Source organism: Moschus berezovskii, chromosome 11, assembly GCF_049115385.1.
Source record: "Moschus berezovskii isolate FMDL1 chromosome 11, NW_MosBer_1.0, whole genome shotgun sequence".
NCBI lineage: Eukaryota > Metazoa > Chordata > Mammalia > Artiodactyla > Moschidae > Moschus > Moschus berezovskii.
The window spans coordinates 23991159-24017009 of NC_142470.1; the positions used below are offsets into that span (position 1 = coordinate 23991159).

Sequence of the window (25851 nt, forward strand, 5' to 3'; positions counted from 1 at the left end):
ATGTCATTCACACATAACACCTTGGCAAGGTTTCCCACTTGAACCCAAATCAATATATCTGACTAATCATATGCCCCAATGTTCACTATCATGGAATATCACATCCAACAGACTGGTTTACTTACAGAGCCCATTTATCCATCCAAGAAATATTTACTGAGTATCGTCTGTGTGCCATGAAAATATAGCAATGAATAAGACAGATTAGACCTCCTGAGTCAAGCTCATTTCTAATTTGCTCATACCCCTGGCCCTTAACAATGCCTTCATCTCTTCTAACTCTACTTTGAATCCTTTCCAATCCCTGCCCCAAACATCTTCCTATATAAAGACTTCCACAGCAGAGTCTAAAATGATTGCTACCTTCACTGGGTTCCCATAGCATTTATCTGCAATCTCTTGTATGGTCAAAGTAGGTTAGGCATGAAGCTTGTCTTCTCAATAAGATTAAAAGTTCCCTAAAAGCAAAGCCATATTTATGCCACTCCTGTACCCCTTCACTATCTCTGGCATAGTGCTTCTACTCTACACTGCTTATTTATTTTGCTGAATTAAGCATTTCCCCCAATAAAAAAAAAAGTACATGATTTGTCTCTCCTAACATCTGTCAGCTCCATCAGAGACCAAAACTGCCTTTTATTGTGTTACAGAAAAGGCCATTAAGTGGATATACATGAACTCGTGGGCTCACTGTCCAAAATAGGTTTGGTATTCTGATATTCTAAAGAAAACACAAGCAACATTGTCTTCTTCATTTATTATCCTTCATACTCTCTTATCTCTGATATCTTATTTGTATTAACAGTTTATCTTCCTGTTTGGTTTAAAGCATCAACTTCTTACATAGAACTTTTTCAGATTGTTGTTATTTTTTATTACTCATGTACATGAATTTTTAGGGAAAACAATTACCATGAAAATTTCCCAACATTTCTTAGAATATTTCTAAATGCAAACATATTTTCCTTTCTAAATGAGAAGTCACAATCTGCTAAAAATAGGTATGAGTTCAACTACTTCTTACAAAGAGACCAAGGATCCAAGTTAACAAGCTGCATGGTAACTGTAAGTGTGGTAACGTGGTAGTAAGGAGGATACAGCTGTAGAATTGAAGCAAAAAAGGGGTATTGACAAGACTGATATGTCAGTTATTTATTTTTTGCCTCTCAACTTCAAAGGTACTCTTCAGAGATAAATAGCATCTCCCATTTGGGGCCAACATGATACTAAGCTTTGTCAACAGAGGGCGCTGCTGGGGGCGGGCCCGCAAAGGAAGAGCCTCTGGTCTCCAATGCAGATGTATGCTGGTTCTTTCAGCGACTGTGTCTGTGTAGCCAGCAGCGCTGGCAAGGGACCATCTCGTGATGCTTTCTGCCCGCTTCCTCCTTCAGAGTACAACTTCCCACTTAGCCTCGACTGGACTGCCATGGACAGACTCCTCCCCAGTGAACCTCCCAGACACCTGAATGCGAATCTTCCTAAACTAGGCTTGCCTGCACCCCAGTGCAAATTTTTTTCTTTTCAATCCTGGCCATGGTTCCTTATCTATCAGCCTTCTTGCTAGTGGGAGCGTTTCCTACTTACCAGTCTCCAGTATTTTCTGACCACCAGCTCCCCTCTGAATTTCCTACCTCCTTGGAAACATTCCCTTCAGCCCCAGGTTATTCCTTAAAGTTCTCTTTGCCCTCATACACTTAATCTCTCATTACCAGAAAATAATTCTCTGAATTACAACCGTCTCTCGTCAAATTCCAGTGTGGTTCCTGACTCTTGGCAGGACCCTGACTCATGGCAGTGAGTGAGGTGACTGAGGTGGATGAAGGGAAAAGGTGAGGCCAAGACCAGGTACTTGGCTGCTTTATCAGGGAATATTCGCTCACAGGTCTTTGGCACCAACAATCCAGGTGCAGAGCCAACAGAACCTGATAACAAGATAATTTTTCCAGGTTGAATAAAATGCTTCACAAAGAAAAGTCATCAGTGAAAAGTGTTCCAATATGAAGCCCTACAGCAAAGAGATATTCCATTAAATATGAACCTTACCTTCTTCCCAACCCAGGGACTGAACCCATTTCTCCCGCATTGCAGGCAGATTCTTTACCTTCTGAGCCACCGGGGAAGGACTATGACTCTTACTACATGTTCTCAAACTGTGTAAACATACCAAGTAATTCTGAATTGAAGCAATGTTGACCGCTGACTTCCTCCACTGCCTCTGGTACACCAGGTCAGTGTCCAGGCCATAGGTCTGAGCCAGGGACAAGGCTTCCTCATACTCTTCACTTTCAATCTTTGGACAAGGAAATGGAACAGGAAAGTGATGTTACTGAGCTGTTGCAGTGTCACTTTGATGGCAGAATGAATGGAGACTGTGTAGGTCACGCACTCCTAACCACCCCCATGTGCCCTGTGGCACCAGAAGCTCACAAACATGATAAGGGGCAGAAAGATCAAGTATCTATTTAAGCGCTTTACCAGAAAAATAAGAAACAGAGGTAAAGTGCCCATGCTTACAGAGTAAAACAGCAAAACCAGCACAAACAGGGCGACAGCCAGAGTCCTTTGCCAGGACTCCTCTCCTGACGCTGCAGCACAGACACGTGGAGTACTCAGTGCTAATCGAATCTGCTTCCCAGGCAAACCCCCGGCTAGAAATCCAGCCTGCAAGTTCTTCCCTCCCCAGCTGCAGTCTGAGCAGACTGCTCTCCTCGGCACAGAGGAGGTGAGAGCCGAAGGTCACACGAAGCGGAGTGAAAACCTGGGCGGAGCCACCAAGGGGACAATGGTCCAGCTGAGCTCACCTCCCATCCACTGCTCTTGTGGGACCGCTCAGGCACAAAGAGCAGCGGCATTTTCAGAAGCTTGGCAATCCACTCCAATACTCTCGCCTGGAGAATCCCATGGATGAAGGAGCCTGGTAGGCTATAGTCCATGGGGTCGCTAAGAGTCGGACACGACTGAGCAACTTCTTTCACTTTTATCATACTGACGTTTGCAACATACCAATGATAAAACAATCCCTCTTTCAATTTCTTCCTTTATTAAAAATAGTGTTTTTCTCAACAGAATCAAAACTGAAGCTATGACCATGCACAGTAACAGGACACCCTCACCTTCCTCTGGTAGAGCTCCTCCGGGGTCGTGGACCGCAGGCTCACCAGGCGGTAGTTTTTAGTAATGGTTCGCGGGCGTTTCCGGGGCGGTGCGAACCGTTCCATCTCGGTCACTAAGTACAGGCCCTGTTTTATATAGCCAAAGTAGCGAGTCTTGGCAGAGATTTCCTGATCAGAATCCGAATCCTCTTCCCCTTCGTCATCTTCTCCCGCCCTCGTCTCCAAACGAGATCGTTTGGGGGCAAGTTTAATCTCGCACTGAATTGAAAAAGGAGATGTTAAATGAACAGTGAGGAACTAAAGACAAGATTTTAGAACTAATAGAAAAAGCATTTTAATTCTACTCTGGTTTGATGCATTACATCAGCGGTGTGATTAAGCATGGAATTCAAAGGAACCCAAGAACAAACTATATACATCAACAACTCGAGAAATATGCACACAAGTCACTGGTTCCAAATCTCTAAAACTAAAGCTTGTTTTAATAATAGGTTATTAATATGGTCTGGTACACTATATGCTTGGTAATTATTTCAGGGAAATAAAAGAGAATGTTAATTTCTTTCCTTTTGATATTTTTGTACCTGCTGTGAAAAGACGATGTGCTTCAATCCATTTAGCAAATGAACATGAGGTATTTATTTGCTCTACCAAGAATAGCTACCCCTCTGCCCAACTTTAAACAATGTCTGAAGCTGCAGAAAGTTCTGAGTCTGAAGGCTGCCTGCTAAAGATAACTTTCATTCCAAACTTAACAGAGTTGACTTGGATTTTAAAACATGATTTTCTTTAAAGAACATCTTGAGACTCAGTACCAAACTTACGGGTAAAAAGAAAATTGTCAAATTGCACTGAAGTGAAAACTATTGAAGGTCATTAACTTGGAAATAAAATAAGAATTTTAAATGACCAAAACATAACTTTAAAATACTACATTCATCTCAAATTTTTTTGACATAATAAACAAGTATTTTTTAACAGAAGAACCAAAAGATTTAAGTTGTCATATTTCACAGAAATAGGTTAAAGACTGTATTTCTTTGGTAGTAATATTATTTATGTTTTTAAATAAATAATCTGGGGGGGAAGTCTATCATGTCCATTAGGGAAAAGTGCTTTATAGAAAACAAATAATGACTAAAAATGTTTTTATTTCTTATACAAATGCAATTTTTTAAACTGACTCAACAACAGATTTTTTTATACTGCACTCAAGCTCTGATTGCAATAACAAACTTTTAGCTTTAAAAGTTAAGATTAAATAATGGTATAATCAAAATTAAAACTCAGACATTTAAATTTCTGGTGTAATACACAGTAGTAGGGAGTAGAGAGTCACTCAGTCATGTCTGACTCTCTGAAATCCCATAGACTATAGCCCACCAGGCTTCTCTGTCCATGGGATTCTCCAGGCAAGAATAATGGAGTGGGTTGCCGTGCCCTTCTCCAGAGGATTTTCCCAACTACTCTCACACAAACTCGTTGCTTTAAAAAGGAAAGAATTACCTCCAAACTTAAAAATCCCCCATCATGAGTAGCAGTGACTTGAGGCGACGGTTCAAACCATTCACATGATTTTCCCAGTAAATTTTTCAAAGTTTTCACTGACGAAACAGTCAAAGCACCAGAGCAGCGAGCCAAAATGACTGCACTGTCCACCCACCAATTCACATCTATCAGTGGGTAAAAGGACTCCTTATCTAATGGAGGGAAAAGTAAATGAACAGAAATGGATCAATCAATGTGGGTTACATACAACACACTTAGTCCAATAATCAATTTTAAAAACCTATTTGAGCCCTAAATGTATGACAAATAATAAGAATAAAATGTAAGTCGTCACTCAGATTTTGACTCAAATTTAAGACTGCTGTTTAGTCTCTTAGTCTTGTCCAACCCTTTTGTGACCCCCATGAACTGTAGCCCACCAGGCTCCTCTGTCCATGCGATTTTCCAGGCAAGAATACTGGTTACCATTTCCTCCTCCAGGGGAATCTTCCCAACCCAGGGATCAAACCCACATCTCCTGCACTGCAGCAGATTCTTTACCACTGAGCCACCTGGGAAGTTCAAGTATAAGATACAAAGTGGTAATTTATTTAACAAAAATCTGAATGCCGGTGATTTGCCAAAGTCCAAAGTTCTATATTAAGGTCTTTCTGCTCAAAAAAATGAAAAATATTCACAGACATATCACCATTTTCAACATGCAAAAGATAAAAGATGAACTGATAAATGGCAGGTTTAAGGAAGGATGCCAACGTTCCTCTGGAGCAGGTCTTAAGATCTTCATGTGGGAGGTGCCCTCTCTACACCTGGAGGAAAGGTGCATCCTTATCTCCAAAAACAGAGGAAAGCCAAGGAAAACAGACAGACAAGCTGCTAAGTCACTCCCAGTTGACTACCCTGAGCTCAGACCCTGTGTCCTGTCAAGGTTTTCCACAACTTCCCACTCTTCATCCAACCTAGTATAACACTGATCAGGTTTAACTTCCTCAGGTCTTCATTTCCTTGTGAAGGCACCCATGTCCCTAGAACATAGTAAGTAAAAGTGCATGCTTTTTTCCTTATTAATCGGTTCTTTGTTAGTCCAATTTACTGGGTCTTAGTTGATTTCAGAATCTAGTAGGGTAGAAGGAAAAAGAATTTTTTCTCCCCTACATTTGCAACTGGAGCTTCCCAGGTGGCACTAGTGGTAAAGAATCTGCCTACCAATGCAGGAGACATAAGAGACGTGGGTTTAATCCCTGGGTCAGGAAGATCCCCTGAAGAAGTACACAGCAACCCACTCCAGTATTCATGCCTGGAAAATTCCAGAGACAAAGGAGCCTGGTGGGCTATAGTCCATGGGGCCCGCAAAGAGTCAGACACGACGGAGTGACTGAGCACACACACCTGCAACTTATCAGAAAGAGGAAAACACATTCAAGACCAGTAAAGAAATGGGTGGGGTGGGAGAAGATAAAAATTAATTGTGGTTCACCAAACTGAGGCATTCAAAAGGAATTAGCATGATATTTATTCTAATTTTATTGCCCTTTTCATACCTTACTTGTTCCACTGACAATCTGATGAGGTTTAAAGGTAATACATAAAACAGTAAACCATAAACTTTAAAATATATGCAAACATTTGAGCAAAATAGGTTAGTGGAATTCCCTGGTGGCCCAGTGGTTAGAACCCAGTGCCTTCACTGCCCTGGCCTGGGTTTGATCTCTGGTTGGGGAACAAAGATCCCAGAAGTCGTGAAGCACGGCCAACCAAAAAATAAAATAGGAAATTAACTCTATTGGAATAATCCATTATTTTAATTAAAAAACAAAGACTATAATAACTCAACATCTTCTTTCTATTTAAGCCTCAAGCAATCTATATAAATAAGGAATTCCAAGAAAACATGAAAATCAATGTTCCTCAGCTTATAGCTTAACATAAAGGGGGATGAAAAAGAGCAAATCATTTAAATATGTTATCAACCTTCTGCTTTGACAAATTATTTTCTCAAAAATGTTTTTCTAAATGAGTATTTTGGATGATTATTTAACAAAAGTGAATATATGAACATGACAGATGATATAAATGAATCAATACTTTTAAGCTATTTAAATGTAATTAGAAGCATAATTTAATAAAGATTTTGAAGCCTGGTAACTATGATTCACTTTACAGGGGACACTTAAAAATTCAGAAGTACTGAACTAGGGGAGTTTCACCAGAAAAAAAGAAAGAACTGATTAGTCAGTCTTAATTTTTAAATTTCTGTTTTTAGTTTTCATCTACCAATTAAATAATCACTACTTATTCTAATTAACTGTAAATAATGCAGGCTTTATTTATTTATAAAAGCAATACATGCTCATTACTAAAAAATAATAATTCAGACATGGGAAATATATGGAAAAAAAATCCCTCCAATCTCTCATTACTTACTACGTACTACATGCTCAGCCCGGCCCCAGCGATAACTGCTCAGTTTCCCCTCTGAGAAATCCCTTTCTGTGATCTCCTGCACACTTATTTACAAAGGACCACATGTATGACCTGTGAACTTGCCGTCTCCATGCTGGCCTGAGGCAGAAGAGCCATGCTGCCTGACACTGGCCGTGGAAAAACACGAAATATTAACACCTGGGCAGCAGAAAGTTGGATCTGTTGCTTGTCCCTATTCTGCAAATTCTTAGTGTTCCTTCCAAAGTGAAGCAGAATTATCTAGAGACTTTTATATGCAGGGTGGCAGAATATGCCACCCCAAAATATGCCACTTTGGCATAAGGATTATTTGGGGCTAGAGACAAGGAAGAAGAAGCAGATACAAGAAAAGCTCTCTGTCCTCTTTTGCCTAAAAGCAGGACATAAATTTTGGTTTTCCTGATGGTTCAGTGGTAAAGAATCCGCCTGCCAATGCAGGAGACGTGGGTTCAGTTCCTGGGTCTGGAAGATCCACTGAAGGAGGAAATGGCAACCCACTCCAGTATTCTTGCCTGGAAAATCCCATGGACGGAGGAATCTGGCCGGCTACAGCCCATGGGGTGACAGTTGGACACGACTTCGCAACTAAACACCAACAACAAAGGACATAAATGTACAAGGTTGTTCTCTTCACTCTCTGCCAGGAGGAACAAGAGTTCATGACTGAAGACAAATTTAAACTCTTATGAGGCCAGAGACAGAACCAAAGGAATCTACATCACAAACTAGTGCTTATATACTGTTACTTTCCCCACGTATTTGCCACTCCTAGAAACCCCAGTCTACGGCCATACCAACCTGAACACTCCCGAGCTTGTCTGATCTTGGAAGCTAAACAGAGTCAGACCTGGTTAGTACATTGGAAGCACTGATGCTGAAGTTGAAACTCCAATACTTTGGCCACCTGATGCGAAGAACTGACTCATTTGAAAAGACTCTGATGCTGGGAAAGACTGAAGGCAGGAGGAGAAGGGGGTGACAGAGGATGAGATGATTGGATGGCATCACCGACGCAATGGACATGAGTTTGAGTAGGTTCTGGGAGTTAGTGACAGACAGGGAAGTGCTGTAGTCCATGGGGTCGAAGAGTTGGACATGACTGAACTAAACTGAGAAATCCCAACTACTTTTCCTTTGTCTTCACACTTCTCTAGAAACTGTTTCTTTGATGCTAACCGTCTGAGTTACTCCATGTATCAACTCAAAGTACACACTAACAAACTTCTGCTTATTTCTCTTATTAATCTATCTTTTGCCAACCCCATTTTATAAGGCCCCAGCCAGAGAACCTAGAGTAGTAGAAAGAAAAGAAGAGTTTTCCTTCCCCTACATATTCTTTATCATATGTACCTTTACAAAAGATGAAGAGTCTCTTAAGGTTTTAATTATCATACATCATACAACTCACCTTTGATTTTTTTTCTCTTCTCAGTAGAGAGTCTCCAATCAGGATTAAGGTCATCATAGCCTGGCTGAATTTGAAACACAAGCACATAAATTCTTTGTTCAACAAGGTAAGAAAATTAAAAGAACATCATTAAGAACTTTGGACTGTTTTAACAGAAAACAGAAATGCTGCTTTCCTTTGATCTTAGTGACACCTAGTTGAAATATCTTTCCAAGATCTTGAAGAGCAATTGTTCGTACACTGAAGATGTGCACACGCAAGTACTGTGACTCAATTTAATGAAGAAAATAGCGTAAGAACAATGACAGCAGGAATATAATTCACACAAATGGAAGGAGACTACACTAGCAATTCTGTGCGTGCGCGCAGACACACATACACACACATACTGGGAGAACAGCTATGCTGTTGTGAATAGAACACTGGCCTGGATGGAAATGCTACCCTGCTCATAACCTGAGCAACCCTTCAGGCCTCAGCTCCCACAGCTCTGAGGCTGGACCCCACAACTTTCGTGTTAACCCCACTTCTAACTTTCCATGACTGAATATCTACTAAATCAAAAAATATACATATAACCAGGCAATCCTCAAATTCAATACACGCATTGTCTAATCTCATGGCAACACAATGTCATGCCCACTTCTGTGAACGTCAGGACACATTACCATCTCTCAAACATAACAAAACCACCAAGATTAAGCCACTGTCTGACATTTCCCAGGCCCGCTGTTAATTCCATAACCTCCAGAATCACAATAGTATGGTGGGGAGGGGGCGGACAACAAAATATCAGCTGGAGGTTATCTGAAATCTTAAGCCTAAAAAAAAGTGAGGCTCTACTATGTCAATATGTGCTTTTTCATCTAATGCAAGAGAATAAGCATGTATGCTTTATTACCAAATTATCAGTGGCTAATATGTTACAGTATTAAAATTAGCATTTTTTTTCCACAGCCTGAGAGTACTTTCTGCTCTCCACTACTATGATGAGTCACAATGAGCGGTCCCTGAGAACAGAAGATATAATTCTTTATCAGAAGAAAAAAGTTGTCATACAAGGCTATTTATATACTAGGGAAAGAAATGGATTGTCCTAGTTTACTTAATTAGATTACGTTTCAAAGAATTAAACTAAGGTATGTACTACAGAAAATAATCAACTAAATTAAGATCGTTATCTGACCATTTATAAGGCACCTTAGAAGCTTTCAATGCCTCCGAATCAGCAGCTGCACCTCCACCACAGCACAGGTGCCCGCCAGCATCTGTTGATGTGATGCCATGGGAGCATCCCACTTACATTCTAAAGGACACAAGGGTAGTGTGGAGCAACACTTCAAAACTTTAAGCCCCACAAATAACAATAATTATGATTCCACTTTCGGTAAATTTAAAGATATAGATTACAGAGAAATTTAACAAGAACTCTTGTGAGAAAAGAAGTCATCTCATTGGCAGAAATATTTTCAGAACTCAAAGAATTTTTGAATTCTTTCAGAATTCAGAGATGAGCCAGAGGACCATGAACGAGCAGTACTAGAGTCGACAGAGCCAAGCTCCACACTCTGGGACCAGGCTGTTCCATGGAGAGTGTTTAAACAGGTGTCTCCTCTTGTGAAACCCATGCTGAAAACAAGGTGAAGATCTCTTCCCCTGCCTCCAGGTTTCTGACTGTGGTCCTTGTACTCCCACCATCTGTCAGGGCCCACCTGTCACAGCAGCTAAAATGCTGAATCGAGGGAATGAACTCATCAATCTTTTGGATCACTGAGTTCTAACTAGGATGGCTAAGCTATAGAAAAATTAAGTTGGCATAGTACAATATTCTCACACCTCCTCAAAAGTGTGGTTTCTTGTGATATTTAACCAATGAACACTGCATGCTTACACTGTGAAAGAAAAAAAAAAATCAGACATTACAGGCCCCATACTCAAGGATATAACTAAGAAATGGGTATAAATAACTAAAACCCAAGGTCAAATTGGGTAACTGCCCCAAAAAAGACCTACAGATAAGAGTGCTGGTGTCCTCAAAGGATGAAGAGATGATTTTGGATATAGGCTTCAGGAAGATGAGGGCTTCCCAGGTGGTGCAAGGGTAAGGAATCCACCTGCCACTGTGGGGGAGGCAAGTCACAGGTTCAGTCCCTGGGTTGGGAAGATCCCCTGGAGAAGCGAATGGCAACCCACTTCAGTATTCTTGCCTGTAAAATTCCATGGACAGAGGAGCCTGGTGGACTACAGCCCATGGGGGGAGGGTGGGTGGCAGGAGTTTGCAGAGTTGGACACAACTGAGCACGCACACGAACACTGAGAAAGTACAGGGAGCGGCAGAGGAACAGAGAGAGCCTGACGGTGCTGTACACATTTCTAGCTGGCTAAGCCTTGGACGTGGAAAACAGACAGAGGACGACATTCCGGTCAGAGCACACAGCACGCAGAGGACACAGGTAGGGTAATACTAGCCTTAATCAGAAAAAAAAAAGAAAGGTCAAAGTAGAAGACAACAGGGCATCCTATTCTAATTCTACACATTCTTTTTGTTTGGGGGGCTTGTGGGGAGAAGGGGATTAATGAGATCATTTTTTCATTGAGCTGATACAAACATAACATAAAATCAACCACTTTTAAACAAGTAATTTAGTGCTATTTCGTACATTCACAGGGTTCTGCCACCTCCATCTTGTTCCAAAACCTTTTTATCACTTTGAAATAAAACCGCTTAGTCATTGCACCTTTATTTCCCTTTTCCCTTCTCCCAAGCCATCAACAAGGTACCCTCTGATTCTGCGGATTTAACTATTCTGGATATTTTGTAAAAATGGGTTCAAACAATAGGTAACCTTGTGTGTCTGGCTTCTTTCGATTATCATAATGTTCCCAAGACTGACCTAAGATGTCATATGGATAGGTAGTGCATTCCTTTTATATGGCTGCATAATATTCTATCACAAGTATATACCACGATCTGTTTGTTCATCCTTCTATTAATAGACATTTGGCTTGTTTCCAGCTTGTGGCTGCTGTGAACATGTATGCAAATGTACTGTGTCTGCATACCTGTTTTAAATTCTTTGGTATATATATCTAACTGTATCTTTATCTTAGGAGTACAAAGCAACTCAGTCTACATGTCTGAACTAAGCATTCAACTTTACAATATGTGGGAGTTTGATAGAATTATCTGTACAGTATATTTAAGAAAGAGGAGCAAACAAAATGCCAAACTTAACTCTGCCTCAGGCAGAGGTGACCTGCCAGACCATTATCCTGATGGCTTGTCCCTCACCACTTTCTAAGTTGACATTCCCACTGCTCCCCTCATACTATTCAAACTGGCCCACACTTACCACCCTAGAACCCCAAGGACTCCATCTGTGAGAACCATGGTCTGGCTCTGCTTTACAGCATCTGACACAAACTCTGGAGGCTGTTGCTTTGAGGACAGGATCACCAAGCTCCCAAGACCTCTACAAAAGTCTGAAAACAGCCCAGGAGGATGCCCCAAGATACAGCTATAGATTTTGTACAGAAAGGCTATTATGGCTAATGCATTAGGCTTAAATCTGTCTTCTCAGATTTAAGGATTTTATTTGTTGACTTCTTTTTTAATGGCTTGAAGCTAAACATAACAAAGACCTTGTCATCAATAGCATGAAAGTGAAAGTGAAGAAGAACTCAAAAGCCTCTTGATGAACGTGAAAGAGGAGAGTGAAAAGGTTGGCTTGAAGTTCAACATTCAGAAAACAAAGATCATGGCATCTGGTCCCATCATTTCATGGGAAATAGATGGAAAAACAGTGGAAACAGTGTCAGACTTTATTTTTTGGGGCTCCAAAATCACTGCAGATGCTGATTGCAGCCATGAAATTAAAAGACGCTTACTCCTTGGAAGGAAAGTTATGACCAACCTTGATAGTATATTAAAAAGCAGAGATATTACTTTGCCAACAAAGGTCCGTCTAGTCAAGGCTATGGTTTTGCCCGTGGTCATGTATGGATGTAAGAGTTGGACTGTGAAGAAAGCTGATCGCCGAAGAATGGATGCTTTTGAACTGTGGTGTTGGAGAAGACTCTTGAGAGTCCCTTGTACTGCAAGGAGATCCAACCAGTCCATTCTAAAGGAGATCAATCCTGGGTGTTCATTGGAAGGACTGATGCTAAAGCTGAAACTCCAATAGCCACCTCATGCGACGAGTTGACTCACTGGAAAAGACTCTGATGCTGGGAAAGGTTGGGGGCGGGAGGAGACGGGGACGACAGAGAATGAGATGGCTGGATGGCATCACCGACTCTGTGGACATGAGTTTGAGTGAACTCCGGGAGTTGGTGATGGATAGGGAGGCCTGGCGTGCTGTGATTCATGGGGTCGCAGAGAGTCGGACACGACTGAGCGACTGAACTGAACTGAACTGAACCTTTAAACGCTTATTCATTTCACAAACATTTATCAGTATTTAATACGCCAAGTCCTCTGTTAGATCTCAGGAAAGAAATGTGTGTTCAGTGTCTCTTCTCAAAGAACTGACAGTCTAGTGAAGCTGTGAAAACAGCTGTGGATAAGATCCCGATTAATCACAAGAACTATCATCTTCCCACTTATCCTTCACTGATTCATCCCCTTCACAAAATTACTCCAGCACCTACTACGTGTCAAAGAGAAAATAAAATCAAATGGAAATGGTAAGTCTTGTGTCTACTACATCTAAGGAACCACAAATAAGCAAGTAATAAAACTTCTTCAGAGAAAATTAAGGCCAAAATGAGACGTAAATATATAAACATAACATATGGGAAATGTTGGAAATGAAAATCACTTTGGCAATTTTACTATATATTTCAAACATGAACAAAACTTAATACAGATTTCTAGCCAGATGGATTTTCATATTGACAATGAAAGCCAAAGTATTTAATCAACCGAAAACTGGATAGAAGTAAATCAGAATAGACACTTCCAAACTATCTTTAATCATTAGATTTTACAGAGAAAACACTCACTCAACCAAAGCATAGTATTATGAAAACTAATAAAGTAGTGTATTGCTTAAAGAAAGGCCCAGACAAGCTGAATTCACAATTTGGTAAAAGACTTTAAGTCCATATCAGGCAACAGAAACATTAATTTTTTTCTCAATTTGGTAAAAGACTTTAAGCCCATAACAGGCAACAGAAACATTAATTTTTTTTCTCGGGCAACATTCAAGGTAAAGCTGACTATACATTACATGGCATTCCCAGGTGGCGCGAGAGGTAAAGAACCTACCTGTCAACGCAAGAGACATAAGAGACATGGGTTGAATCCCTGAGTCGGGAAGATCCCCTGAAGGAGGGCATGGTAACCCCCTCTAGTATTCTTGCCTGGAGAATCTCCCATGGATGGAGCCTGGCGGGCTATAGTCCATGGACTTTCAAAGAATGAGAGTCAAACATGACCGAAGCAACTTAGCACGCACATACGCTCTCCATATATTTAAGATTGTTTGATGTGGACCATTTTTAAAGTCTTCACTGAACTTGTTACAATACTGCTTCTATTTTATGTTTTGGGATTTTTTGGCTGTGAGGCATGTGGGATCTAGCTCACCAACCAGAGAACTGAATCCACACCCCCTGAATTGGAAGGTGAAGTCTTAAGTCCCTATATACTACACACAATATTTAGTAATATAAGGTCTTATACACTACTGTATACACTGGCCACCTGATGCAAAGAAATGACTCATTGGAAAAGGCCCTGATGCTGGGAAAGATTGAGGGCAGGAGGAGAAGGGGACAACAGAAGATGAGATGGCTGGATGGCATCACCGACTCGTCGGACATGAGTTTGAGCAAGCTCCAGGAGCTGGTGATGGACAGGGAAGCCTGGCGTGCTGCAGTCCATGGGGTCGCAAAGAGTCAGACATGAATGAGTGCCTGAGCTGAACTAATACATGTATAAGTGTATATATAGTACATATATAAGTATATAGTACTTATAAGTATATATACTTTAGTATACTGTAAGTATACAGTATACTATAGTCTTATACTTTAGTATAAGTCCCCATATACTATATACACTAAGTCCCCATACATTATATGCACCATTTTAAGCTAATTGGCTGTCCATCTGTTTCCCAGAGAGGCCACAAAGAAATCCAAATCCTGCCCTAACCTGGCCCAAGGTCACTCAACTATTGCTGGATAAATGATAAAAGAGCAGCTGTTGGAAGTGTTTTTCAGTTGTTTAAGGGTTTTTCAATATTTTCAGCTAGGGATGAATATACAAAATGACACCACATATCTGTTAAGTGACAATATGAAAAAGTCAAAGAGTGAAAGTATTAGTCGCTCAGTAATGGCCAACTCTTTGCGACCCCATGGATTGTAGCCTGCCAGGCTCTTCAGTCCATAGAATTCCCCAGGCAAGAACACTAGAATGGGTAGCCATTCCTTTCTCCAAGGGATCTTCCCAACCCAGGGACTGAACCTGGGTCTCCTACATTGCAGGCAGATTCTTTACTGTCTGAGCCACCAGGGAAGTTACACTATACCTCTTGCCGATTAGTATTTTTACATTCCCAGTTATCTCTACATAATGAAGCACACAACTCCAGGTGCCATTCACATAAATGGGTTGTCTCTCCTTGTTTCCCATTAACATCTTAGCTAGTACCCAACTTCCCCACTTAAAGTCAGGATTTCTACATGTAAATGCTGTAAGAAGAGTTTCTGTGGGGTGGCAGGGGGGCAGGCTTGACCTATGAAGTCAGAGGACCTGAGTCAAAATGGAACACTGATTCTAACATTTAGCAATCTAACTTTCTTCAGCACTATTCCCATCTCTTAAAATGAGCTAAAAGCATGTTCTGATTAATAAGATTGTGAAGTAAACAAAAGAGATAAAATTACTGTTGACAGTCAAGCATTACTATACAAACACCATTTACTCCCAACAACCCCCACCTCCAACACCACCAACGGAAGCAAAATACTAACACATTATTTTCTTTTTTTTTTTTTATTTTCTTAATTTGTTAATAATTTCCCTTGCAAGATTATGAATGTCTTAAGAGCAAGGGACTGTGATTTATTACATTTCTACTCTAGGACTCAGTACAGATTCAAATACTTGAACTTCATTATTTTATGATAATATTATAAGTAACAACCTACTCTATACAGCACTGTTACATTCAAGTTTTATTAAATTTACTCCACTGCACTATTTGACTTCTTTTTACTTAAGTATAGCTTATGTACAGTATGACATTAAGTTACAGGTGTACAACACAGTGATTCAAAAATTTTATGTTAGACTCCATTTATAGTTATTACAAAATATTGGCTATATTTCCTGAGCTGTACCATATATTCAAGTTTATTTTATATATAGTAGTTGGTACCCCTTAATCCTCTACCCATATCTTACTGCTCCCCTCTTCCCTCTCTCTACTGGTAACCACTAGTTTGTTCTCTGTTATCTGACTAGTACACTAGATATTAGTGACTCTCTCCACACATTCAAGTCCAAATCTAAAATGTCCAATACCCAATGCGATTACTCCCCCGGACACAGGTGAAAGATTCAAACACGGTATGATTGTTCAAACTCCTTTTGTTGAACAGTTAACACCCTCACATCATGTCACCACATCAGAAGTACTATAGATATTCATTATAAAGTTAAGGGTTTATCAGTGAGAGGCTTTCTCAACTACTGATTCTAGTATCTGGTACACACTACCTATTAACAGCTCTAGAGTTGAACACATCTGAGAAGGCTGAAGAAATCTGTATTAAGTGCACTGAGAAAAAGAATTTGTCTCTTTTCTTTTAAAGATCAAATAAATAAAGCCAGATAAAAAGCTTACCAATAGGATTTTTCCCACCTTTTAAAAAATATATTTATTTTCTCACATGGTCATGGAAAGAGCATGGACATTAGAGCCAAAGAGCCATGAAACCAAACCTCAGGTCTACTGCTTACTTGCTGAAAAACCCTAAGGCAAAATAAGTGCTCAGTAAATAGAGGTCATTATTTAATATATATAATTAGAGTTAATTTTATAAAAGTTACAAGACTATTGCATACCTGTAACTCAATCCTACAGAGTTCTGTAAACCTGATACATTTATTTCAGCATGCTCTGTAAAAATGCTGAAGCCTCCTAGCAACTTGTTTATTGATGGAGTGAAGTTTCAGAAAGTAAAACAGAAAAGGGTTAGACAGAAATAGGGAGCAGGAGAGGATGGTTCAGGGAGCAGGTGTAAACAGCATAAGGACCAGACCAGAAAAGATGACAGGTAAATGGAGGAGCCTGTACAGTATTCCAACCATAACCTCAGAATGGATAAGGTTAAATGCCCTCCCTGTTCTCAACTTTGGACAAGATTTATCGTGAAGCTAGCACTGGCAAAGGGCAGATTCAGTCCTGTTGAGCTAGAGTCTTTCCAGGTGCTGAGCAGCAGTAGTCAAGGGAGGTGCTGGCAGCCCCCAGCCTGTGAGGGGCTGCACTCTGGAATGAGGATGTGCTGAGCAGCAGTGAGAATGGCACCAAAAGTTGTCCTGGTCCAGGGACATCACTAAGCCACGGACCCCTCAGCAAAGGACTCCACTACTTGAAAATGTCCCTGGTGATGGCAACTAGGGTCCATGGTGTTCAGTTTTGTGAGTCCCAAATCCTCTTTCTTCCAGTTTACTCAGACATTCAAAGGAGATAATTTATACCAAGCAAATAAAAAGAAACAGATACATAGCCCCCAAAATGTGTAAATTATAATAAAAGGTACAACTAGCTTGAGGAGCTGTATCACCATACCATCTTGTCTACAGGTTGTATGAGGAGCACTGAATCAGAGCTATAAGGGTGAGGTGGAAACTCAGAGGTACAACACAAAAGCCGGGCTTCAGCAATTCCTGACGAACTGCCTTCTAAACTCTCAGGGTATTTCTGTTCAAAAGACTCTCCCTAAGACAACACCACAGGCGAATTCCTAGCCTGAACTCACCCCTCCCATGGATCCCTGTGGCCATTTCTGAAGTCCCTGTGTTTCTTTTCACATTACTTGTCTGATGACCTATTCCAAACCACTGAGATATTTAAATTTACTCACTCCTGAGTTAAGATTCTTAAACAATTTTTGTGTTTTTAAGATAATCATTATAAAAAGTTAATGAATAACATTCATGAGCTGAAGTGTAATAAATTATAATGAAATTGATTGGCAAATAAGAATTAAAATGTCTAACTAGTTAAAAATTCAAATGTGTGCCAATAAAGACTACAACAGATGCAACTGACCTTTGCAAGCAAAAAAAGTATCCAGAATTTCAAAAAAAAAAAAAAAGAGCATACTAATGAATTTTTTTTAAATAGTGCTTATTCAATATGTATGATATTCCAGGATACTCAAAAGATGAAATATGAAGTGTGCTTCAGAACTCGATCAATGTTTCTATTATAAAAGACGTTAATAATCAGTGTTCACCTTTAAAGAAAAAGCTTGCCCAAATGTAAAATTTCCCACATAAAATAGAACATCAGAGTCTATTCCAATAATGAAAGGTAAATATTTCATCACTGTACATTGATAACCACGAAAAATGCATGGCAATTTCTGGATCAAGTATCTGATGAGCCCAACTGAACAATATTAAACAAAGTTTTAGGAGCTGATCCACTTCACTTCTACAGAGAAGATACAAGTTAACTTAGCCCTCATTTTACAAGAGAGCAAAAAGAATGTCCCTGTATTTGGTTACTGAGGTTGAAAACTGAGGAAGATCTCTTCTATTTAGAGCAAATTTAGATCCAGTAAGTGAGAGTGGCTGAGATGTGGAGATCAAATTAAATTCAACATGATGAGGAACTAGGGAGGGAAAAAAATCTTCGTAAAATTGTTTCTAAGAGGAAAAAAAAACAGCAAAAACAAAGTCTGTGAAAGAGTACGAAAATGTAGAGGCCCTTTCTCTTTTCCTCTAGTCTGAGAAATACAAAATGCTGTTTGCTCATTAAGAATTCTTTTAATTGTGCATTCTGATGAAATAAAATTCAAAAGAATGCTAATAGAAAGACCTTGATCCATTCATATCTTTCAGGGAATATTTTCTATCCAGAATCACAAAACTATCACCAAAGCTGATAGCCAGATATTCCTCTAGGAAAGGGGCATGCAGATACGAGGGAAGGAGAATCAACACTCATAGTGCTGACATACAAAATGATCCTCAGAGGATTAAACCATTTTTAACATAAGCTGCATGCACCTGAAAGAATTTTTCTTAAATCTTCCTTCTATCACAACACATGCTGATTTTAGATTACAATAGATGTTGATTCTATCTGTTCCTAAATACCTCAATTGTTTACCTCTCAAACCCTGTCATTTCCAGACAGTAAAAAGCTGAATAGTTCTATCTTTCTCTGTATCTTCTCTAACTGCCTTAGAGTAAAGAGAACTCCCTTCAACCTGAAGGAACCTCAGGATTACTGGAACTACAAGATCCGGAAAGAAGGGGAACTCTTTTGAAGAAAATGACCTTTTAAATCTTTGATATTAGCTAACTTTTGCTGAAAAATTAACATCTCCATTCTGTATTTGGGGAATGAGGAGGCAGGGGACATGCGGAGTTCAGTGGACAGAGGAAACTCAGGATACAGTGTCCTGTTCTACAGATCAGTATCACCAAGGAGTGCTACTCTGTTCCTCATCTGTCCTGCTACTGTGATAATATTTTAAACAAAGGACAGTTTAGGAATGATCAGAATAAATAAGAGCTGTGAGCCACATTTTAAATAAATGTAAAATATCACAAAAATGAAATCTGTATTGTCAGTACTCACCCTCACGCAAGAATCATTCTAGGAATAATCATAATCGAGAGACACACCTGCTCGTGTTGAGTCCACTCCCCTTGCTGCTTCAGAGACGGGATGGCCCAGATGCTTAGCTTTCCTGAGAAATGAATGGCTGCAAGGAGGGTCCCATCTGGAGAGAGGCTCATCTTGAAGATCCCATCCTAGACAGCAATTATATTACAGTAACGTCAGAGCAAGGGACTTGTAGCCAATAGAAATAACTTCCAGAAATCAGTATCGTTCTTCAGGGTTGCCTTGTCGTAAGCGATCTCGCATAACTAAGTACTAGGACAGCTTCATAACATTATAAAGGTGCTCCAGAAAACAAAAAACAAGACTCCTGCCCAAAGGTGTTTTTTCAATCTCCTTTACAGTGTTATGATTTACATATAAAGTAAAATCCAAATAAGTGAGCATTATAAAAACATTCCTTTGTATCACACATAGATTACTATGAGTTCTCAGTATCTTACGGGTTGATGTCGACAAAATTACGCATTTCTTGAATTTCATAATTTTTACAAGATTCTATATGAACACAATGCCTGGAATATTCTACACCATGGACAAGCCACAAATTCATGCTGTGAATGAGAAGCAGAGGAAGAGATGGATGGGAGAAGGGTTCAAAGGGAATAAAAGATCGACTAGAGGAAAATGCATGCCTTAATTTAAGAAACACATTAGATGGGTAAGATTTTTCAGATCTGCTGGCAAATTATTCGATTTAAGGAATCTAAGTGTTGCCACAAAACAGAGACACTTTGTAATATACTGACCTTACATGGTCAAACCTGGGCTACACAGAGGAAGACTAGCCTTCCCAGTTCTACTTGTCCACATAATCTCCGTCCTTTCCCATGAGGACACCAGGTTTGCTCAGTTACCACAAGAGAAATCATCTCCAGCAGGGATGTTACCTACCGAACAACTACAACAGAACTGGAAGAACTGAAGAAATACTAACTGAAGACCTATTTCCCATTCAACTATTTATTAAGAACAGGCTCTAAGGCAGTCTCCCTACAAAAAATAAAACAGACCAGAAAATGGCAGTCCAGAACCATATTTCTCTTGCACACTTAGAAAAGCTGGCAATACAGGGCCCAAAGGGCATAATCGACTGGAACTAGGTGGTATTTACCCTCTTAGAAGGGTCATGAGCTTTCCAGCTAGCCACAACCCCAATTATTTTCTATTATGGCCCCAAGATTAAGGCTGAAAGCTGCAGAACTGAAAAGGAACATTGACTATACGAAAAAAAAACAGAATTTACAACGGACTTGATTCACCATTATTATCTACCTGGCCTCTGCAGACAGAGTTTAAGTCCTCAGGTCTAAAACAACTAGGCACACTGGCCATCAAAAACAAGGAGAGCAATTTCTGGAAGTGAGGAACACTGCTGGATGAGTGAACAGACAAGATTAGCATACTCTAATCTCACTGAGGACTAAAATCACTTTAATGGGATATAACAGATATATTCCAGATTGTCATAATTAAATGTAAGAGATTAAAATACAAATGCTTGCGAAGGAGAAGCAACTGAAAGCAAAAGCACATCAAGCAAAAATCTGCATATACCACATCTCTTCCTCTGTGATGGGGACGGAACAATGAGTAGAAAGTGAAAGTGAAGTTGCTCAGTCGTGTCCAACTCGATGCGACCCCATGGGATTTCCCAGGCAAGAATACTGGAATGGGTTGCCATTTCCTTGTCTAGGGGATTCCTCCCGATCCAGGGATCAAACCTGGGTCTCCCGCATCGGAGGCAGACTCCTCACCGTCTGAGCCACCAGGGAATCCCCAACAAGTAGAAGATGAGGGACCTGGCATCTTCCTCTCACAACTCTATGTCAACTAGCTCCATGGTTCTGCACAAGACAGGCCTCTGAAGCACTGATTTGTGTTAATGAAAAGAACTTTCCACCCATTCTTCAGAGTTTACAGATGAAGAAATTTAAGACCTGAAGTGTGACAACACTTGCCCAAGATCATCATTCTGTATAAACAGCAGGACCTGAACCACATGCAAAATCTCCCCTCCTGCTCCACGTGCCCTGAGGGCACCAAGATCACTGCCCTCACCTGGGCCACAACCTTTCTAATAGTGACAGGCATGCTCCTCAGTAGAAATTATTATCAAGTATACTTTATTGCTTCAGCACCTGAACACTTAGTCATGTGCTGATCGTGCTCTGTATGGCAGCATGAAGGAACTCCATTAAACAACTCCACTAAAAGTGCTTTGAGGGAGAGAGGTGGGAGGGGGTTCAGGATGAGGAACACATGTACACCTATGGCTGATTCATGTCAATGTATGGCAAAAACCACTACAATACTATAAAGCAATTAGCCTCCAATTAAAATAAATTAATTTTTTTAAAAGTGCTTTGAAAGTAGGAAGTTTATAAAAACACACATACACACACACACACACACAAAAACTAAGCCAAAAAATGTACACTGAATAATGTGAATAATTTAACAGCAGCATTATGACCAGGGAAATAATGAACGAATATGTTAAACATCCTTTTGTTTTCATCCCTCCCTCCCTTCCATCCTTCCTGCACACTTAAGCAATAAATATATTCACTGAAATGTCCCCACTGGCTTTTGTTTCTGGGTGCCCTTAGCTTCCTTTGATGCCACGACACCCACACTGCAAAAGTACCACTCCCTTCCATAAGCATTTTGTTGCAGAAATTTGCACTCACACACACAAAAGCTGAAACTGCAGTATAATAAATACCCATGGGCCCAACAACCATCGTAAACAAACATCAACATTTCAAGCTTGTCTCACATGTCATTCATTCCCCAATCACCACAATGCCACTGGGGACTTCTGTCCCCTGGAGGACTTGGAAGCAAATCTCAGGCATTACACCCATACACATAAAATACACATTAAATGTTTGTTTCTTTCAAGTCTCATGTTATCTGTTTAACTCCCATAAACATGCACAGTAAGAAGATATGTTTATTAGTAGGAACTGAACTGTAGCCCACCAGAGATAGATAAGTCACCTATATTACTTTAGAAACATGGTGATTTCCTTCTAAAGTATAAACTCTGCTTTTAATTTGTAGAAAATTTTCTGAGTGTCTACAGCATGCAGGGTATTTCTGGACCAGAAAATAATTTATTATCCTGTCAGTAACTGCGACACAAGATGTAAAGCCACAGTTAGAAAATCCATGCTGAATTCTGTGAGCGGAGTGTGCAGTACTCAGAAATCTGAGCAAGTCTGCAGTATTCAGAAACCGGAAAGTCTGTTGGTTGGCAAGGAAGAGAATTCAGGAGTGTGTGCTCTGGAAATAGGAGGAAATGGCTTTTCAACCAACCGTACACCACAAAAAAAGTAAACCTCAAACATTCAAACCCTGCCTATTGTATTAAGATTTGTCAGCTTATGTGAATAACGATCTCGTTCTAGTCTCCATCTAAATTAAGCTGTTGTAAAGGCAACAAAATTTAGATGTAACTAATTTTCACTTTGGTTAAAATATATCTGTGAATTTCTTGCACATTCCTCAACTATAAATGCCATTTTCATTTTAATCATCAACAGCTGGAATGCTAGTCAATAACATGTAACTTGGCACTCTTATCCAACATGATACAAAAGAAGCCCTGGTCAGAGCAATTAGGCAAGAAAAGAATTAAAAGGCATACAATTCAGAAAGGAAGAAGTTAAACTGGCTCAGTTTGCAGATCACATGTTATTACATATAGAAAAGACTACCAAAAACCTGTTAGAATAAATAAATTTATAAAATTGCAAGATACAAAAATCAACATACAATTTCTATACAGCAAGAGCAAACTATCAGTAAGAGAAATTAACAAAATAATCGCATTAACATCAAAAACAGTAAAATATTTAGGAATAAATTTAAACAAGAAAGTGAGAGACATATACACTGAAAGCCATAAAACATTAATGAAAGAAACTGAAGAAGGCACAAATTAAAGAAATTCCATGTTCATGGACTGGAAAAATTACTATTGTTAAAATGTCCGTACTACCCAAAGTGATCTATAGATTCAATGCAATCTCTGTCAAAATTACAAATGCATTATTTACAGAGATAGAAAAAATAATCCTGAAATTTGTATGGTACCACAAAATACCCAAGGAGTCAAAATAATCCTGAGAAAGAAGAGCAAAACTAGAGGCAACATACATCCAGGTTTAGATTACACTGAAAATAGTAATTAAACACATATGAAGCTGGCATAAAAACAAATACACAGGGAAATGGAATAGAACAGAGAGACCAGAACTAAACTCAAGGATATAGGGTCCATTAATTTACAACAAAGGAGCCAAGAATACACAATGGGGAAAACAGTCTCATCAATATATGATACTGGAAAAACTGGACAGCCACATGCAAAAGAATGAAAGCAGATTCCTATTTTATATATAAATTAATATATAAAGAATTAATTATATTAATCTTTATTCTTCAACATGGAATATTATTCATCTTTTTTAAAGGAAGGAAATCCTGTCATGTGCAAAAAACATGAATGAGACTGGACTGCATTTTGCTAAGTGAAATAAGCCATATTAAAAAAAGGCAAACACTATGTTGTATCACTTATACACAGAATCTATAAAGACAATCATAAGTCAAAAATCGTAAGTCAAAATCATAAATACAATGAATAGAAGAGTGTTTGCCTACCAGGGGCTGGGGACTGGAGGAAAGGCGGAGGTTGATAAAGTTGTATAATCTTTCAGTTATAAGATGAATAAAGTCTGAGGACCCAATGTATAACACTGATAACTCCAGGTGATAACACTGTATTGTATAATTGAAATTTGTTGAGGGTGGGATTTAAGTGTAACAGAGACACAAAAAGTAAATATGTGAGGTGACACACGTATTAATTCAGTGGCAGAAAAATCTCACAATGTATTTGTACCTGTATCAAATCATCAATTTAACTGTCTTACAATTTCATTTGTCAATTATCTCTCAATAAAGGTGAGGAAAAGAAAAACAGTGTCGATCACTTACCACCTGCTTCAGTTTACTCCATGAGTTTTAACTTCAAAGGTGGTCTAGCAAACTAATTACTTGGTAAGTGATTATCACTGGGCAGAAGCATCGCAAGAGGACTTACAAAGACATTTTTGCACAGTAAACTGTCTTCTTACATTAATAATTCATTTATGGCCCTTTTTAATTAACTTCACTGTCAATTCTCCTATTTACCCCTTCCCATCTTAAACTGCTCCTATTTACCCCTTCCCATCTTAAACTGCTCCCTAAAATTCTTTAAAAGATATTTTCCTCTTACTTCACTGATTCTCTTGTGTAGCAATGTGATACTAACAAAATGCTACTGAAATAATGTGAACATTATTTTAACTTCTCACTTACATTAAATCATTAGCTCAAATGTCCATTTGATCTTGTGTTAATTAAAAACACTAATTAAAGTCTTCTATAACTTGCAGCAACATTTGGAGTAGGAACTGTGTCTTCTCTCAAAGGCTGCAATAAAACTTTTCAACTGTCCATTCTAAGAGTTTTTTTCAATGTTAAATATCACCTCTTTGTATGAAGACTAAATTGTCTCACTTTCTTCAGCTGTTTATCATCTATACAGAGCAATCAAAAAGAAAAGTGATTTCCAATTTTATTATACCTTCCACACGGACAAGCAACATTCAAATCAAAGGACTGAATTCTAGCACATGCATTCAAAATGTTCTAAATTATTACATATGTTTAAAGAAAAAAAATACTCAGTTCAATAAAAGGTGAATTTGTAAGCGCTGCCCTTCCAACACTCAACATTTATTGAATATTACATATTTAGTAATACACAGTGCATGCCAGGCACTGTTTTATACTCTGGGGAACCTGCAGTGAACAAAACAAACATAAATCCCTGCCCTCGAGGAGTTCAGTAGATAGTTGAACCCACTGTAGTTTAGAAGTCTGACTCAAAAAAGTAATGCTGTCATGAACTAATATAGTCCCAGAAAGAACAAGAGAGGCAGCACGGTAAATTAGAAAGAATAAAGTACATGGCAGAGGCCAAGGCGTTTAGTCTTTCATATAGCTCTTCATCTGCAAGCTAAAGACAGACTCCATGAAATGGCCAAAGGGAATGCTAACTGGAAAACTGTAAACATGCAAGGGAAGGAATATTTTAAAATCAACAAATAAAAAGTATATGTTATGGACAAGGATACAAAATTCCCAAGGAAGATAAAATAAGAAGATTCAAAGATATATAATGCTTCCAAGAGACTTCTTTGGGCTATATTCCCAGACCCAAGAGGACTAGGTTCATTCTTGAAATTTTCTTTTAATTTTCCTTATTGAGATAAGAATGACATACATAGTAAAATACACAAATCTTCAGTGAACAGCTTCATGAATCCTTATTCATGCATACACCCACACAGTGTATAATTAAGAGCAAATACAGGTGGAAATCTATCATGTTCACTCAACTTTGTCCTTAAGTGCACTTTGG

General features: G+C 39.2%; 1 protein-coding gene across 2 annotated transcripts in view; it reads right to left on the reverse strand.

Moving 5' to 3' along the window:
- Positions 1-25851, reverse strand: part of NBAS (NBAS subunit of NRZ tethering complex) — a 339714-nt gene that overhangs the window by 251609 nt on the left and 62254 nt on the right. For both annotated transcript variants that reach the window (XM_055400475.2, XM_088841199.1), the window contains exons 12-16: positions 19370-19498; positions 8491-8554; positions 4620-4813; positions 3114-3371; positions 2165-2290 (exon numbers count right to left, since the gene is read on the reverse strand). In XM_055400475.2, the coding sequence (XP_055256450.2) occupies positions 2165-2290; positions 3114-3371; positions 4620-4813; positions 8491-8554; positions 19370-19498 (771 nt within the window). The remainder of the gene's footprint in view (positions 1-2164; positions 2291-3113; positions 3372-4619; positions 4814-8490; positions 8555-19369; positions 19499-25851) is intronic.